The sequence below is a fragment of the Muscardinus avellanarius genome, assembly GCF_963383645.1.
Source record: "Muscardinus avellanarius genome assembly, chromosome: 3".
Taxonomy (NCBI): domain Eukaryota; kingdom Metazoa; phylum Chordata; class Mammalia; order Rodentia; family Gliridae; genus Muscardinus; species Muscardinus avellanarius.
The window spans coordinates 43,508,108-43,524,469 of record NC_137788.1 but is presented as its reverse complement, the minus strand read 5'-3'; the positions used below and the strand labels follow the sequence as shown (position 1 = coordinate 43,524,469).

Here is a 16,362-nt window from a genome sequence, read left to right as displayed (position 1 = left end):
AAGCGGAGGAGGCGGAGGCGCCCGCCCGCTCTCCCCGCCCCCGCCGCTCGGGTCGCCGCGGAGCCTGCGGCGCGCGCCTGCAGCCGCCTCACCCTGGCCGGCGACAGCGACGCCCGCTCGGCGCCCAGACCCCGCTCCAGCGCGGCGGCCGCGGCGCGGGTCGGCGCGCCTGAAGGTGACGGGCGCTCGAGCACCTAGCCCGCCGGGCCGCCCGCCCGCCCGCGCGCCGCCCGCCCGCCCGTCCGCCCGTCCGCCCGTCGGTCTGTCCCCGGGCGCCCGGCGGCGGCGGCGACGGCCGCAGGAGGCGCCGCCTCGCTCCCAGGTGCGCGCCGGCCTCCCGGAGCCGCGGCGCCCGGCGGCCGCCATGGCGTCCAACATGGACCGGGAGATGATCCTGGCGGATTTTCAGGTGAAGCGTCCGGCCGCGTCCCTCTCCCACCTGCGGCCCCGCGGGCGCTGCGCCGAGGGGGCCTCGGCGGCGCGGGAGCCCCGGCGCCCCCTGCCGCGGGCTCGCCGGCCGAGTGCGAGCCGCGGGGAGCCGATCGGGGCGGTGCGGGGTGGGTGTGTACTGAACGGATCGAGTACGGGCCCGCTGGGGTTTTTAGGCTGGGGACGTTAGGATTTGGGGGCCACCAAGTGTGTGGGGCATTTCCTCTGCTTGATGGCGAGTTTGTAGAATTTGGGGGTGTAGGCGAGGGCCCATCGAGTGCAGGGTGTTTGGGGCTTCGTGGGACTGAGGTGTGGAGTGTGTGTGAGGCGCGTGTGTTATGGGCGTGGTGTATTGTGTTGAGTAAAACGATGAAGAGGTGGTGAGAGTAGCTGGGCATTGTAGTCCTTTTCAAAGAAAAATAAACATTTGAGACTTTAATTGCCTTTTGGAATCTTTGGGAGCTAAGTAGATGAGAAGGAGGCAGACAGATTGTATATTCCAATGCATCTCTGCAGTGATTCACAAGCTTAATAACCATATTTGTGGCTTCCCTTCCCCTGTAGACTTTAATTGCTTGCTTCGTGTCCTTTTTTCAGGAATAATTTAAGGATAAGTAAAGGTTATTCCTGGCAATAGTGCCACTGGTATGTATGATTTTAGGGAGATTCCTAGAAATTAGAGCTAAATGATTCAGAAAATACTTGGAGTTAGAAGTGTTAGGGGCATAGTGGTGCACACCTGTAATCTCAGTTCTTGGGAGGCTTAGACAGGAGGGTCGCAGGTTTGTGGCCAGCCTTAGCGACTTAGGAGGCTCTGTTTCAAAAATAAAAATAAACTAGTCCTGGGGGTATATCTTAAGAGGTAGAATGCCTCTCTCTGTGTTTGATCTTTAGTACCACTCCTCCTACCCACAGGAAGTGATAATATTTGAACATTATCTTTATGTGTGTGTGTATGTAGGTATGTATGTTACTGAGAATTGAACCTGGTAGCGTTCTATCTCCGAGTTATGCATCAGCTCTTTTTTTTACTTTTGTCTTTGAAACAGGTCTTGCTAGGTTGCTGAGAATCTCACTATACTGCTGAGGCTGGCCTTGAACTTGAGATCGTCTTGTCTCAGCCTCTTAAGTAGGGGGATTGAGGTGTGGGCCACCATGCCTTGGCATCTTTACCATTTGATGTTTGGTGAAGAAAATATCTTAATGAGATATTTTAAATCATTTTGGCATTAACTTAGAAGCTACTGTCAGGGCAGACTTTCTCCCCTTTAACACTGTGTGGTTGCATATAGTCTAACACTAGCCTTGTAGACAGTATTTTTCCTCCCCATTATTTAGTTGGGCTTTCTCCTCTCTCTCTGTTCTTTTATATTCTTTATTTTTATTGTTTACTTCTCTGATGGTCACTTCCACCATTTCTATAATTGGCTCTTTTGGTTATTTTGTGGTATTGGATAAACTGAAAATATGCAAATATCTACCTTTTCATTATACTGTGGTCTCCAAATTCCGAGAGGAGTGTTCTTAAAATAAAAATTGGTCACAAGATTTTATTGTTTTGTAGGTTTAGGAATAGCCTGAGGTCTCTTGCCTGCCTAAATGTTTAATCATCTTTTTGTTTTTGCTTTTTTCATTCTCCAGTTTAATCTTTTATCAAATGTGGAATGCATTGTATAAAAAGTAACTATATTTTTAGGTATAGTTTTATCTTGCTATAAAATTTTGCATTCTGATGGGAAAGGCTTTGGACAACAACATAAAGTGTAATTTACTTCATTAAATGCCCTGTGGAATTATAACTTAGTTTTGATTTCACTAAACGTTTTATCTTTAATAATATCTTTGTGGCACTGGGGATTGAACCCAGGGTCATTCTACCTCTGAGCGGCACCCCCAGCCCACTTTTGTTTTTAATTGGAAAGAAGGTCTTCCTAGGTTGCTGAGATTCTTACTAGTTTTGAGACTGTCCTAAAATCTGCAGTCCTCCTGTCTCACCTCCAAAGTACTGAGCTTACAAGCGTGTACCACCACCATGGGCTGGCTTGTAACTACTTTATATCTTATTATTTGTGACAGTTAATTATGCTTACTGTTAATCATATTAGCTAAACAATAGGAAATTTAGGTTTCTTAGAGACAAAGTTAATATTTTCTGATAAGCACCAGAGGTTTTATTTTGGTAATATAATGATTATTTTGGTCACATTAATATATTGTAATAAGATTTTTCTCTTATTAAAATGGCATGAGAGTGATCATATAGGCCAATGACAATACCATGCACAGTTTACAAATAGAAAACAACCAGTTGCATTTGTTGTAAACAATTTTGCTAAATGGTGAGAGTTAATTATATATTTTCAAGTAAGTAAAAAAATATTATTTCTTTTTATGGTACTGGAGATTGACCCCAGAGGCATTCTACCTCTGAGCTATATTCCTAGCTTTTTTATTTTGTATTTTGAAACAGGGTCTTGCTAAAATACCACCTGCTGGCTTTCAACCTGTGTTCCTCCTGTCTTGGTCTCCCAAGTGCTAGGATTAAAGGCTTGAGCCACCTCATCTGGCTAAGAAAATATTATTGATAGAATAAAAAGTTATTTAGAAAATTATACACATGTTAAACAACCTTTTTTGTGTGTTTAGGAACCTGTAATTCTCTTATAAATGAACATTCCAGATCAGTTTACTTTTGTGTCTTACTTTTTTTATTTTTAAAATTTATTTTGTACTGGGAATTGAACCCAGGGGCATTCTGCTTCTGAGCTACACCCCTGCCCTAATTTTTTTTTTTTTTTTTAGTACTAGGGCATTCCACCTCCATGCTAAACCCCCAGCCTTTTTTTTTTTTTTTTTTTTTTTTTGGGCGGGTCTGGGAATGGAACCCAGAGGCATTTGACCTTTGAGCTATACCCCCTGCCCTATTTTTTATTCTTTATTTTGAAACAGGGTCTCACTGAGTTGCAAAGGGCCTCACTAAGTAGCTAAGGCTGTCTGCAAACCGTGATCCTCCTGTCTCAGCCTCCCAAATGCTGGGATTACAAGTGTGCGCCACCACGCCTGGCTTCTTATTTTTTGTTTTGAAACAGGGTCTTGCTAGGTTGCTGAGGCTGTCCTTGAACCTGTGATCCTCCTGTTTAAACCTCCCAAGTACTAGGATTAGGTGTGTGCTACCAATACTTAGCTGTGGTCTTTTTTTAAAAATTGGTTATTCTTATTGGTTTTTATGTTGTATGCTTTTAGGGTTAATTTATTCATTAATTAATTTATATTGTGATTCTGGGGATTGAACAGTATTCTACTGCTGAGCTATACCTCCAGCCCTGTTTTGTTTATTTATTTATTTTATTTTGCATGGCGGCAGGAAGCAGAGAGAGGGAGAGAGCAAAGCTCTGCTCTAATATCCTGAAGGCCTGAAGCAAGAGAGAGAGCAAGGGTAGGAAGGATTTATGTAATACCCACGGCTCTACCCTTAGGGATCCCCTCCTGAGCAACCAAGCCCTGACCCCAACATTGCTATCTTGTTCTTGAGGATTAGGGGACATTCTAAATCCAAATCACTACACTCTACCCCTAGCCCCCAGACTTCACGGACGCCTTATAACGTAAAACTCATTTAGTCTTTTTCTTATTTTGAAACGGGGTCTTTTTTTTGTGTGTGTGGTGGTACTGGGGGTGGAACCCAGGGTCTTACTAAGTTGCTGAGAGCCTCACTAAGTTGCTGAGAGCCTCACTAAGTTGCTGAGAGCCTCACTAAGTAGCTGAGGCTGGGAGGCTGGCCTGGAACGTGTGCGATCCTTCTGTTTCAGCCTTGCAAGTACTGGGATTATAAGCGTACACCACCACACCTGGTCTTGAAACAGAGTCTTTTTTTTTTTTTTTTAAGGTACTGGGGATGGAACCCAGGGGCCTTCTACCTCGGGCTACACTCCCAGACCTATTTTATATTTTATTTGGAGACAGGGTCTCTTAAACCAGTTGAGGCTGGCTTTGAACCTGCGATCCTCCTTCCTCAGTCTCCCAAGTGCAGGGATTACAAGCGTGTGTCACCATGCCTGGCCAGGGTCTTGTTTTGAAGCAGTTTAGCATCATTCAAAAGTCCAAAGTCTCCTCTGAGACTCAATGTAAATTTTTTTTTTTTGGTGGTACTGGGGGTGGAATCCAGGGGCTTTTCTACCTCCGGGCTATACTCCCAGACCTATTTTATACTTTATTTGGAAACAAGGTCTCACTAAGTTGCTGAGAGCCTCACTAAGTAGCTGAGGCTGGCTTTGAACCTGTGCAATCCTCCTGTCTCAGCCTCCCAAGCGCTGGGATTACATGCGTGCGCCACCATGCCCGGCTCAATGTAAATTAAATTTTTGATTGTGATCCCTGTAAATATAAAAAGCAAGTTTTAGCTGGGAATGGTGTTGTACACTTGTAATCCCAGTACTTGGGTGGCTGAGACCAGAGTATTCCAGTTCACAGCCAGCCTCAGTTACTTAGTGAGATACTCTACAAGTTAATGAGACCCTGTTTCAGAAGAAAGAAAAAAAAAGTAGGGCTGGGGTGTAGCTCAGAGTTAGAATATCCCTGGGTATACAGCTAATGTACAATGGCACAGAGTAAGCATTTGCATTCCAAAATGGAGGAATAGGGCCATAGAAAGAAGGAACGGGACCAAAATAGTAGTGAAATCTAGCAGGGCAAACGTTTGCGCTTGTAGCTCAGTTCTTGCATTTGAGGTACATGGTGGTGAGATGCAGTCCACATGGGGCATTGGAGCTCTGCCCCATGGCCTGGTTGATTGCAGTGGGTGGCATACTGCCTCTTCTAGCTTGTCTCCATGACTTGCTGCTTGTAGTCTTTCTTTGCAGTTGTTAAAAGTTTCTGGCACATAGAAATCTCAAAGGTTTTCCTTGTAACCTTGGCTTTATCTTCACAGCTTCACAAATGCCCCATTTGGGCCCCTTGCAGGGATTCCAACCCTGCCACATGTTGTCTGGCTTCTCAGGCCTTCATTTGAAATGTAGGGGTAAGACTCCAGGACACTTTTTTTTTTTTTTCAGCAAAGCTAGCATTATGTGAGTGCTGAGATATGGACCACCAGCAGGAAAGGTAGTCATGTCCTCTTTCTTTCTTTTTATTTTTTTATTTTTTTGGTGGTACTGGGGGTGGAACCCAGAGGCTTTCTACCTCTGGGCTATACTCCCAGCCCTATTTTATATTTTATTTGGAAACAGGGTCTCACTAAGTTGCTGAGCGCCTCACTAAGTAGCTGAGGCTGGCATCGAACCTGCGCGATCCTCCTGTCTCAGCCTCCCAAGCACAGGGATTACAAGCGTGCGCCACCACACCCGGCTTGTCATGTCCTCTTTAATCATTGCAGCTGGGCCTGCTTCCATATGGCTGCCGCTGCGTTTACCTTCAACATGGCTGCTTTTGGCCGACCTCCATCCTGGCCATGGCTGAGCCTGACTCAACTGCCCTTACTACATTCCTTTCTTTGTTATGCAAAGCATCAACTGCCTTGACTACATTCCTTTATTTCCTAAGCAAAACTTTTAGCCTCCCTTCATCCATCTTACCTTCAATATAACACCATCTCTCTGGGCTTCTGGACAAACTGCAAATCTATAGTCTCCCTATTTTGCTTTTTGCTCCCAAAATTTGCTGTACAATTTGTTGAACATGAACATTAATATCCATAATGCAGTTTGGATACTTTGAGATTTCTCTGCCAGCTTAATCAGTCCATCATCTTTAAATTCAGCCTCAAGCAAAGTTGTCTCACACTGGCAAAATGCCTATAAATTCTTTCCCAGAATGTAACACGTGTGGCCTCTCTTTGCCCTCTGAAATCTCCTGAGTTGATAATGTCTGCCTTTTAAGCTGCATTTTGGTCCTTCCAACTTCCTCTTACAAACCAGCTCCAAAGATTCACAAAACATGTTTAGGCTTGGATACAGCAGTTACCTGACTCCTGTTATACCTACTTCTGTCTTGGTTAGCAGTCTCACTGTTATAATTCAAAACAATGGCAAACACACAATTTAGAAAAAGGAAGATTTATTTGCTTACAACTTTTGAAGATTTCAGGGTTCAGTCCATGTCAGGCCAAGTCTGAGCAGCTCAGGGAATGGTGGCAGGAAGCAGAGAGCGGGAGTGAGGAAGACTCTACTCATGTATTGGAGGCCCAAAACAAGATAGGGAGCAGGGAGATGAAGGACCTTATATAATTTCTAAATCTAGACTATTACAGGGTCTAAGTTGCTGAGACTGGCCTTGAGCCTGTGGTCCTCCTCTCAGCCTCCCAAATTACTGGGATTATAGGTGTGTACCACTACCTGGTTTAGGATTAACTTACTTTATTTATTTATTTATTTATTTATTTATTTATTTAGGTGGTACTGAGGTTCCTGGAAGCCTTTCTACCCCCGGGGTACACTCCCAGACCTATTTTTACATTTTATATTTGGAAACAGGGTCTCCTAAGCCAGCGCGCGCGGCTGGCTTTGAACCTGCGCGATCCTCCTGTCTCTGCCTCCCAAGCGCGGGGATTACAAGCGTGCGCCACCACGCCCGGTGTGGTGAGGCGTATGGCTTGGTGGTGCACGCTTGCAATACCCGCGCTTGGGAGGCGGAGACAGGAGGATCATGCAGGTTGAAGCAAGCCTCGCTGGCTTAAGAGACCCTGTTTCCAAATAAAATATAAAAAATAGGTCTGGGAGTGTAGCCCGGAAGTAGAAGGGTTCCATCCCAAGTACCACCAAAAAAAAAAAAAAAAAAAAAAAAAAAGATAAGCATTGAGGACATAGCTTGGAGGTACAATATTGCTAGGGTCAATCCCTGGTACAAAAAAGAAAAAGAAAGTTGCTGGGCATGGTGGCAGTCCCCCAAGTATTATGCTAATAATAGACTGGAGGATGGCAGGTTTGTGAAGCCAGCCTCAGCAACTTAGACCCTATTTAAAAATAAAGAATAAAATAGGGCTGGGGGTGTAGCTTTGAGGTACAGTATCACTGGTTTCAACCCTCAGCTCTTCTTTTTTCTCCCCCAAAAAGCATTTATCCAGTTACAAGAAAACCAGATTGCTTATTTTAAAGATCATACCATAAGACTTGGTATTTAGATTCTTGGATGATGATGATGATGATGATGATGATGATGATGATGATGATTGTTATTATTATTTTTGTGGTACTGGGGATGGCACCCAGGGGCCTTCTACATCCAAGCTACACCCCCAGCCCTATTTTTTATTCTTTATTTTGAAACAGGGTCTTACTGAGTTGCAAGGGCTTCACTAAGTAGTAGCTGAGGCTGTCTGTGAACCACAATCCTCTTGTCTCAGCCTCCCAAATGCTGGGATTACAAGCATGTGCCACCATGCCTGGCTTAAATTTGATTATATCTAAAAATAGGTGTCAGATTTTGATTATTGCTGGATAATTGGTCCTAATAAATATAATGTTAAATATGGAAAACCTTTTTTTTTAAAAATATTTTTGTAGCACTGGGGATTAAACTTAGGTGTATTCTGCCTCTGAGCCACACCCCCAGGTCTGTTTTATTTTTTATCTTGAAATAGGGTCTTGCTAAATTGCTAAGGGTCTTGCTAAATTTCTGAGGTTCCTTGAATCTTCAATCCTCCTTTCTCAGCTTCCCAAGTACTAGAATTACAGGCATGTGCCACCATGCCTGGCAGAAAAGGTTTTGAGAAAGAATTTTGCATTTTTTCTGTTTCACCCCAACAGAGAAAAATGCTTCTGTTGAAACCAGTGGAGAAATGATGATAAGTAGTGGATGGAAGATTATTGCCCAGACCTTATGAAGTAGTACAGGGACAATGTAGATGGATGAATTTATTGAAAAGCAAATATATTCCAAATTATCTTCTAAAAAGTTTACCCCTGAAAGTCCTGTACAGTGGCACACACTTATTATGTTAGTACTTGGGAGGATCACAGGTTTGAGGCCAGCCTTAGTAATTTAGCCAGACCCTGTTTCAAAATAAAAAATGAAAGAAGCTGATGTGGGGGATGGCCCCAAGGCAGTAGAATGCGCTAAAGTTCAATCACTCTTACACAACACACACATGCACACAACACACTCCCCATGAAAATCCTCCCAATTAAAATATTTTTATTTAATTTTTTTTGCAGTGTTGCGGACCAAATCCAGGGTCTTGTGCAGATAAGGAAAGCACATTACCACTGAGCTATACTCTCAGCACTAAAAAAATTTTAATCATGGTAAAATATATAATTTATCCAGGCATGGTGGTACATGCTTGTAATCGCAGTCCTTGGGAAACTGAAACAGGAGGATTGCAGGTTCGCAGCTAGCCTCAGCTACTTAGTCCTCTGCAATTTAGACCCTGTTTCAAAATAAAGAATACAAAATAGGGCTGGGGGTGTAGCTTGGAGGTAGAATGCCCTTGGGTTCCATTCCTAGTACTGAAATAAATAGATAAATATATACATATGTACATATATATGTATATATCTTAAAAATTTCCATGTTAACCCATTTTGGTCCCATAATCCCATTTATGGAATACCTATAAAAACTTGAATTGAGCAAAATGTATACCACTTATGATAACTTTGAGGTGATAATTGAAAATGGGCATGCTGGCTCATTGTCTGTAACCCTAGTAATTGATAGGCTGAGACAGGAAGATCACAGGTTCAAGGCCAGTCTCCACAATTTAGTGAGACACTTGCAACTTAGTGAGAACCTCTTTCAAAATGAACAATAAAGTAGGACTGGGGGCGTAATGCAGAGGTGGAATGCCTCTGGTACAATCCTCAGTACCATGTACACATACAAAAGATAATTGAATAGTTACTAAATTTACAGAATTGAAATTTGGGACTTACCTGGGTGCAGTGGCACACTTGTAATCCCAGTACTTGGGAGGCTGAGATAGGAGGATTCTAGGTTTGAGACCAGCCTCAGTGATTTATCCAGTGATTTATCTCAGCAACCTAGTGAGACCCTGTTTCAAAACAAACAAACAAACAAACAAATGCCCCTGCATTCAATCTCCAGTACTAAAAAAATATAAAAACTAAAAGTGTGCATAGCACAGTTTGTTACTGGTAAAGGAATGAATAGAGTAGTACACCTACAGTTCTGGCTTGCTAGATCCACGAGGGGGTGTAAAGGAATTTCCTGGGTTTTAGAAAACAGTCACTGATGAGTCATGAGACCTCCCCCCCCCAATGTTTTTAGAACAAAGAGATGCATTCAGGTGGCAGTTCCAAATCTTTTAGTAATTGTAGAATTCTTGTCCTCTCCTTCATAAAAATTATTTGATCAGATAAAACTTTTGAGAACCTATTGGGTTTCCTTGCAGATGTGAAAATAGTTATCCAAACGATTGCAGTTGCTCTGAAATAATTTCAATAATACTGACTACCTCTTACTTTGTTATTAGATGGATGAAAAAATGAGTCTTCTTCCACCTCCCTTGATATTTTAATTAGTGTTATGTGAATTTCTTTTTCCTCTAAGATAAAATTTTAAAACAGATTTTGTTTTTCTTTGGGAACAAAAAGGGAATGTAACCATTTTAGATTAGTCTCACAAATTGGTTACACTTTTTTTTTTTTTTTTTTTTGGTGGTACTGGGGTTCCTGGAAGCCCTTCTTCTGTATCCGGGCTACACTCCTAGACCTATTTTATATTTTTATTTGAAAACAGGGTCTCAAGCCAGCAAAGCTGGCTCTGAACCAGCGCGATCCTCCTCTCTCCGCCTCCTAAGCGTGGGGATTACAAGCGTGTGCCACCACACCCAGCACATGTTTTTTTATTTATGCTTTTCTGTTGCTGCTAGTATGGGGACAGAGATCACAGCTCTACTCAAGTGAGGAAAAACAAAAACTCAAGAGTGGTAATATTTTATTATAGACCTCAGAAACAAACCTTGCCTACCTTACTAAAAAAATATTCTTGTAGCCAGGTGCAGTGGTGCATGTCTGTAATCCCAGTACCTGGGAGATTCGGAGACAGGAAGATCACAGGTTTAAGGCCAACCTCAGCAATTTAGTGAGACCCTCAGCAATTTAGGGATACCCTGTTTCAAAACAAAATATAAAAGGGCTCTGGGGGATTAGTTCAGAGGTAGAATGCCCCTGGGTTCAATCCCAACTACCAAAAAAACAGTGTCTGGGCAAGTGGCGCTGGGAGGCTGAGATAGGAGGATCATGGTTTGTGGATAGCCTCAGCTACTTAGTGAGGGTCCTTTGTAACTCAGGGAGACCCTATTTCAAATAAAGACTAAAAAATAGGGCTAGTGATGTAGCTCGGAGGTAGAATGCCCCTGGGTTCCACCCCCAGTACCACACACACACACACACACAAAAAAAAAAAAAAAAAAAAAAAAGAAGACTTCTTTTTTGTTACTTGGGATTGAACTCAGGAGTATTCTACCTCTGAGTTATGTGCCAGCCTTTTTTTAAAATTTTGTATTATTTTGAAACAGGGTCTTGCTAAGTTGCTGAGGATCTCAGTAAGTTGCCGAGGATGGCCTTAAACCAACTGTGATCCACCTGTTTCAGCCCCTCAAGTACTGGGATTACAGATGTGTGCCATCAAGCCTGGCTTTATTCATAATTTCTTTTGTTAATTTCTCAACATTGTCTTTAAGCCCTAGTATTCTTTCTTCTGCTTAACCTAGTGACCTAGTGTGTTGGTGATGCTTTCTGAATTTCTCTCTCTCTTTTTTTGTGGTGCTGGGAATTGAATCCAGGGTCATTCTACCTCTGAGCTACAGCCTCAGCTCTTTATTTATTTAGCCATAGGGAAAAATAATTTTTTTTTTTGGTACTGGGGATGGAACCCAGGGGCATTCTACCTCTGAGTTATACCCCTAACCCCTATTTTTATTCTTTATTTTGAAACAGGGTCTCACTGAGTTGCAAAAAGCCTCACTAAGTAGCTGAGGCTGTCAGTGAACCTGGATCCCCCTGTCTCAGCATCCCAAATGCTGGGATTACAAGCATGAGCCATCATGCCCAGCAAGGAAAAATATTCTTTATTTAAATAAACCATGTTAACATTTCAGTGACAAGAGCTGTTACTTAAAACATGACAGTTAAGAATTAGTTAAAATTAAAAAAAATTTTTTTAAAGTCTTCTCTCCTTTGGATCTTTAATCTACAACTCCTTCAGTTTTACTGACCTTTTCTCCAGGTCATATAATTGTTAGGATAGTTAGCTTCCATACCCTTTTCTTTTGGGCCTCTTGAGTCACTTTTACAAACAAGTTTTTGGAGTTGAAGTCTTAATTTGTTCTAATGAAGGAAAATGACACGTGTTCTCTATGTTCCAGACATCAGGGTCAGGAATATGATTGGCAGCAACAGGAGGCTCTTCATTTGGTTCCAGACTTGGAGAGATAACCTTTGAAAGAATAAATGGCTCGTCATCTACAGAAGTTCTGTTGACACGTTAGCCTCATGTTCCTTGAGCCTTCTCATTGGGACCACATGACAAGCATTATATTTGTGGTTAACCATCCTTTTAGCAATCTTTGGATGTTTTTCTTTCTGCATGCTGCTAGGTGGTACTGTAACCTGCTGGCTGGCATCCTGTGGTTCAGGATATAAAGACATATTTCTAAGGATTCTGGCTTCATAAGGCCTTATTTATTTATTTATTTTGTGATACTGGAGGTGGAATCCAGGGGCGTTCTACCTCCAAGCTATACCCCCAGCCTTATTTTATTCTTTATTTTGAAACAGGGGGGTCTCACTAAGTTGTGGAGAGCTTTACCAAGTAGCCTCACCAAACCTGTGATCCTCCTGTCTCAGCCTCCTAAGTACTGGGATTATATGTGTGTTGCCACCATACCTGTGGCCTTATTCTTGAAGTAGAGTCTCGAGGATCCCATGGGATGTGTCATTAGAAGAGAAAGACAGTCTCTTGAGAAGGCTGTTGCTATGCTGCTGCTAAACATCCTTTTATTTTTATATTTTTGAAACTGGGTCTCACTAAGTTGTGTGTATGGGGTCTTGCTAAGTTGCTGAGACTGTCTTCAAACCTGTGATTCCCCTGTCTCAGTTCTACCCAAATAATGGGATTACAGGCATATGTCGCCATGCCTGACTGGACTTTTCATTTCCAAGATTTCTCTTTGGTTCTTTGTCACAGTCTCTGTTTCTTCATTGAATTGCTCATTCGTATCCTGCATTGTCTTCCTTAATTTGTTTAGCTGTTTATTTGTATTCTCTTAGATCTTATTAAGCTTAAAAAATTTTTTTTGACTACTTTGTTCGTCCTTTAATCTACTTTGAAATGTTTGGAATCAGTTACTTAAGAGAGTTTTGAGCTTTAGACTCTGTTGGATCTAAACAAGAGTTGTTCTGTTTACCCTGTGTTTTTCCTGTTTTTTGTGTTGAGATTTGGGCATATGTTGAGATGACTATCCCTTGCAAGTTCATTGAGAGCCTTAAAAGCATCCTTTTCTTGATGGTATGCCTGGGGATATTGGGTATTGTTCAGTGCTAAGTTTAATTCCAATTGGACTTCGTAGTATACTTTACCTGTGTTGTCTTTGGCTGTGACTAGAGGGGTCATGTACAGTGTCCACTGTGTCAGAGCCTGAAAGACCCTCTTTCTCTGCAGGTAGGTACCCTGGCTGTATTTACCTGGGGCTGGGTTGTCAGCTGGAGCTTTTATGTCCCCTGTTCTTTGGGTTGAAATATCTGTCAAGGTTGGAGTGGAGCTGGGTTGTGACTGGAGTCCACAGCTTCTCTGAGCTGGGCTGGGAGTGTTCCTCAGCAGCAGAGCACCCACCCAACATGCTTGAGCAGTGCTTTATCTCCAGCAGTAAAGAAAACAAATATAGTAACAATAAAAAATAAACCAGATAAAGAAATAAAGACAAAATGAGAACAACCACCACCACAACACTAACAGTAGAAGAGAAAGGGATCAAAATGATATCAAAGTAAAAAGTTAAAAATAAAAATAAAATGAGGGGCTGGGATGTAGCTCAGTGGCAAAGCACCTGCAAAGCAGGTGTGGTGCTCTGGGTTTGATCCCTGGTTCCAAAAAAGACAAAAAAAAGGACCCCTTTAAAAATAAAAATAAAATGAGTAAGGAAAGAAGAGGGGCAGAAGAAAGAAGGAAAAATAAAAAGGGGGAAAGAGGAGAAAGGTAAAACAATACGAAGAAAAAGAAAGAAAAAAGTTAAATGTTAAATGGAAAGGAAAATATGTATACAAACAGGAGTTTAAAAAAATGTATTAGCCGGGTGTGGTGGTGGCACATGCTTATAATCCCAGCGCTTGGGAGGCTGAGACAGGAGGATTGCACAGGTTTGAAGCCAGCCTCAGCTACTTAGTGAGGCTCTCAGCAACCTAGTGAGACCCTGTTTCAAAATAAATTATAAAATAGGTCTGGGAGTATAGCCCAGATGTAGAAAAGCCCCTGGGTTCCACCCCCAGTACCACCAAAAAACAAACAAAAAATATTAATAGCCAGGTGTGGTGGCCCATGCTTGTAATCCCAGTACTTGGGAGGCTGAGACAGGAGGATCACAGGTTCGTGGCCAGCCTCAGCAATTTGTGAGGCCATTCAATTTACTGAGATCCTTTTTCAAGATAAAGAATAAAAAATAATAGGGCTGGAATTGTATCTTAATCCCCAGTACTGCAAAAAAAAAAAAGTGTTAGTAAAAAGTTAACATTTGATTAGGTGCCTGTGGCCCAAGTTTATAATCTCAGTTCTTGTGAGGTTGAGAGAGGAGGATGGCAGGTTCAAGGCTAGCCTCAGCAATTTAGGGAGACCCTTAGCAATTTAAGTGACACCCAGTTTCAAAATAAAGGGCTGGAGGAAGAGCTTGGAGGTAGAGTGCCCCTGGGTTCAAATCCCAGAATCAACAAAACAAAAAACAAAAGGTGAAAGTTTGCTTTCCACTTAAGTGCTTAGTTGTGTGGGAAAGAGTGAATGGTCATCCTGGCGTGGTAGTTCACATTACAGGTGTGAACCATCAGGCCTGGAATCTCAGTATTTTGGAGGCTGAGAAAGGAGGATTGCAAGATTGAGGACAGCCTCAGCAATTTAGCCAGGTTTTCAGCAACTTAGATCCTGTTTCAAAACAAAAAATAAAATAGGGCTGGGGTGTAATTTAAAGGTAGAATATACCTGGGTTCAGTTCCAGTAAAACACACACACACACATACACACACACACACACACACACACACGCACACGTACATATACACACATATGCACACAGTCAGTGATCACCACATGTTCTGATTAGAGTTGCTTTAAGTGTCTTAGGTTGTGTGGTCCTTAGAGTAAAGACTATAGGGTTCATCCCCCACCTTCTTAACCTTAGACCTGCCAGTGAGTCTAGTGGGACCAGTGGGAGACCAGTGCCTGGAGCCAGTTACAATATCTCTCAGCCTCCGTGACACCAAAAGGAGCCAGGTCTGAACTCCCTGGGAGACATGTACTCTGGAGTTATCCGGGCCCACACCTAGAGTGAGCAGGACAGATGTGAGAGCCTCTCAGGGACTCTGGTGCCTTTTGTGCTGTGTGCTTCAGCGTGGGGCGAGGCTCCGGAGTGCGGCTGTCCGTGCTGTGGGGCGTGGCCGTGAGCCCCACGTAGTCCACCACCCACAACTGATCTGCTGAGGCGTCTTCCCCCATCCTCCTGCAGCCCTTGGTTTTAGTTCTGTTTTCTGTGTTTTGTAGTCCAGTTTCCCCTCTAGAAGTCTCAGCGGCTCCTATCAGAAGCTTTCCCCCAGGGCCAGACTCAAGTTTCCTGGCAGCTGCCTACCAAGCCAGTGCAGCACTATCTCCATGGGTACCCAGAGAAAGGGAATGCAGGGTCTTTGATTCCCAGAGCCCCAGCTTTTAACAAGGCCTCCTCAAGATTGCTCTTTAAAAGCGCCTTAAGAATACTCTGAGAAGTGTTGAGAACTTCTCCAGGGCCAGTTTGCTCTCTGAAGCATATTCTCTGTTTAGGGTGTATCTATCTGCAAAGTGTCGACTCCTGTGCCACTGGCATTCACTGGGACTTTTCCTCCTTGACTCTGTTTCACCCTCTTACTATCTGAAGTCTCTACTCATTACTGAACTTCAGAGTTCTACCAGTCACCCACCTTTATATGCAGTTGTTTTGATTTTATTTCATGCTGTAGCCAGTGAGTGTTTGGTGCCTCTAATCCATCATCTCAACTTTCTTGCTGTGATTCTCTATAATATATAATATGTAACAGGGAATTGAACACAGAGATTTTCTGCCTCTGATTTACACTCCCAGTCCTTTTTATTTTGAAACAGGTTTTTCCCTAAGTTGCAAAAGCTGGCCTCAAACTTGTGAGCCTCCTGTGTCAGCTCCCAAGCACTGGAATTACAGACATGTGTCATGACACCCTACTCTTAATATAATCAATTGCCTAGTCCATGTTATTTAGAGTTTTAGTCTGTAAATTGCTAATAATTTGTTTGGTCTTTATATCATATTTCTAGTTTCTGGTCAGAATGAATACTTTGAAAGTTTTAGCTTATAGTTATGCTACATAAAAGCTAAATATGTTTTGTGTATATTAATTTAAAGGATCTTATAAATATCTAGAAATTCTTTATGCTTCAAGTATTGTGAAAATGGAGGACAGGTGTTATATGCTGATTTTCAGACCATGGCAGTATGCCTAGCACATGGCAGACACTCAGTAAATACTTGTTGAGAGTTTTATTATTTTTTTTAGTTGCTATCCTCTTTTGTGAAAACAAGTGTGTAATGAAATTCCCAAGATAAGTTAAATGGTTGCTCCCTCTTGTGGATAGAAGGGAGAATGTAAGCTGTTGCAATAAATCTGTTCTCTAGTTTTTGTTATCAAAAATATACTATAAACCATATAAGATTTACTAAAATTTCTCTTGGAGAAATAATGATATAATTTTATAATCCCAATAAATGTT

At 42.5% G+C, this 16,362-nt stretch overlaps 1 protein-coding gene across 2 annotated transcripts in view; it reads left to right on the top strand.

Annotated features, from left to right (window-relative positions):
* Positions 1–364: 364 nt before the first annotated feature.
* FAF1 (Fas associated factor 1) overlaps positions 365–16,362 on the top strand; it is a gene marked incomplete at both ends in the record, with an annotated part of 358,834 nt that continues 342,836 nt past the window's right edge. For both annotated transcript variants that reach the window (XM_080690990.1, XM_080690989.1), the window contains one exon: positions 365–409. In XM_080690990.1, coding sequence (XP_080547116.1) covers positions 365–409 — 45 coding nt within the window. The remainder of the gene's footprint in view (positions 410–16,362) is intronic.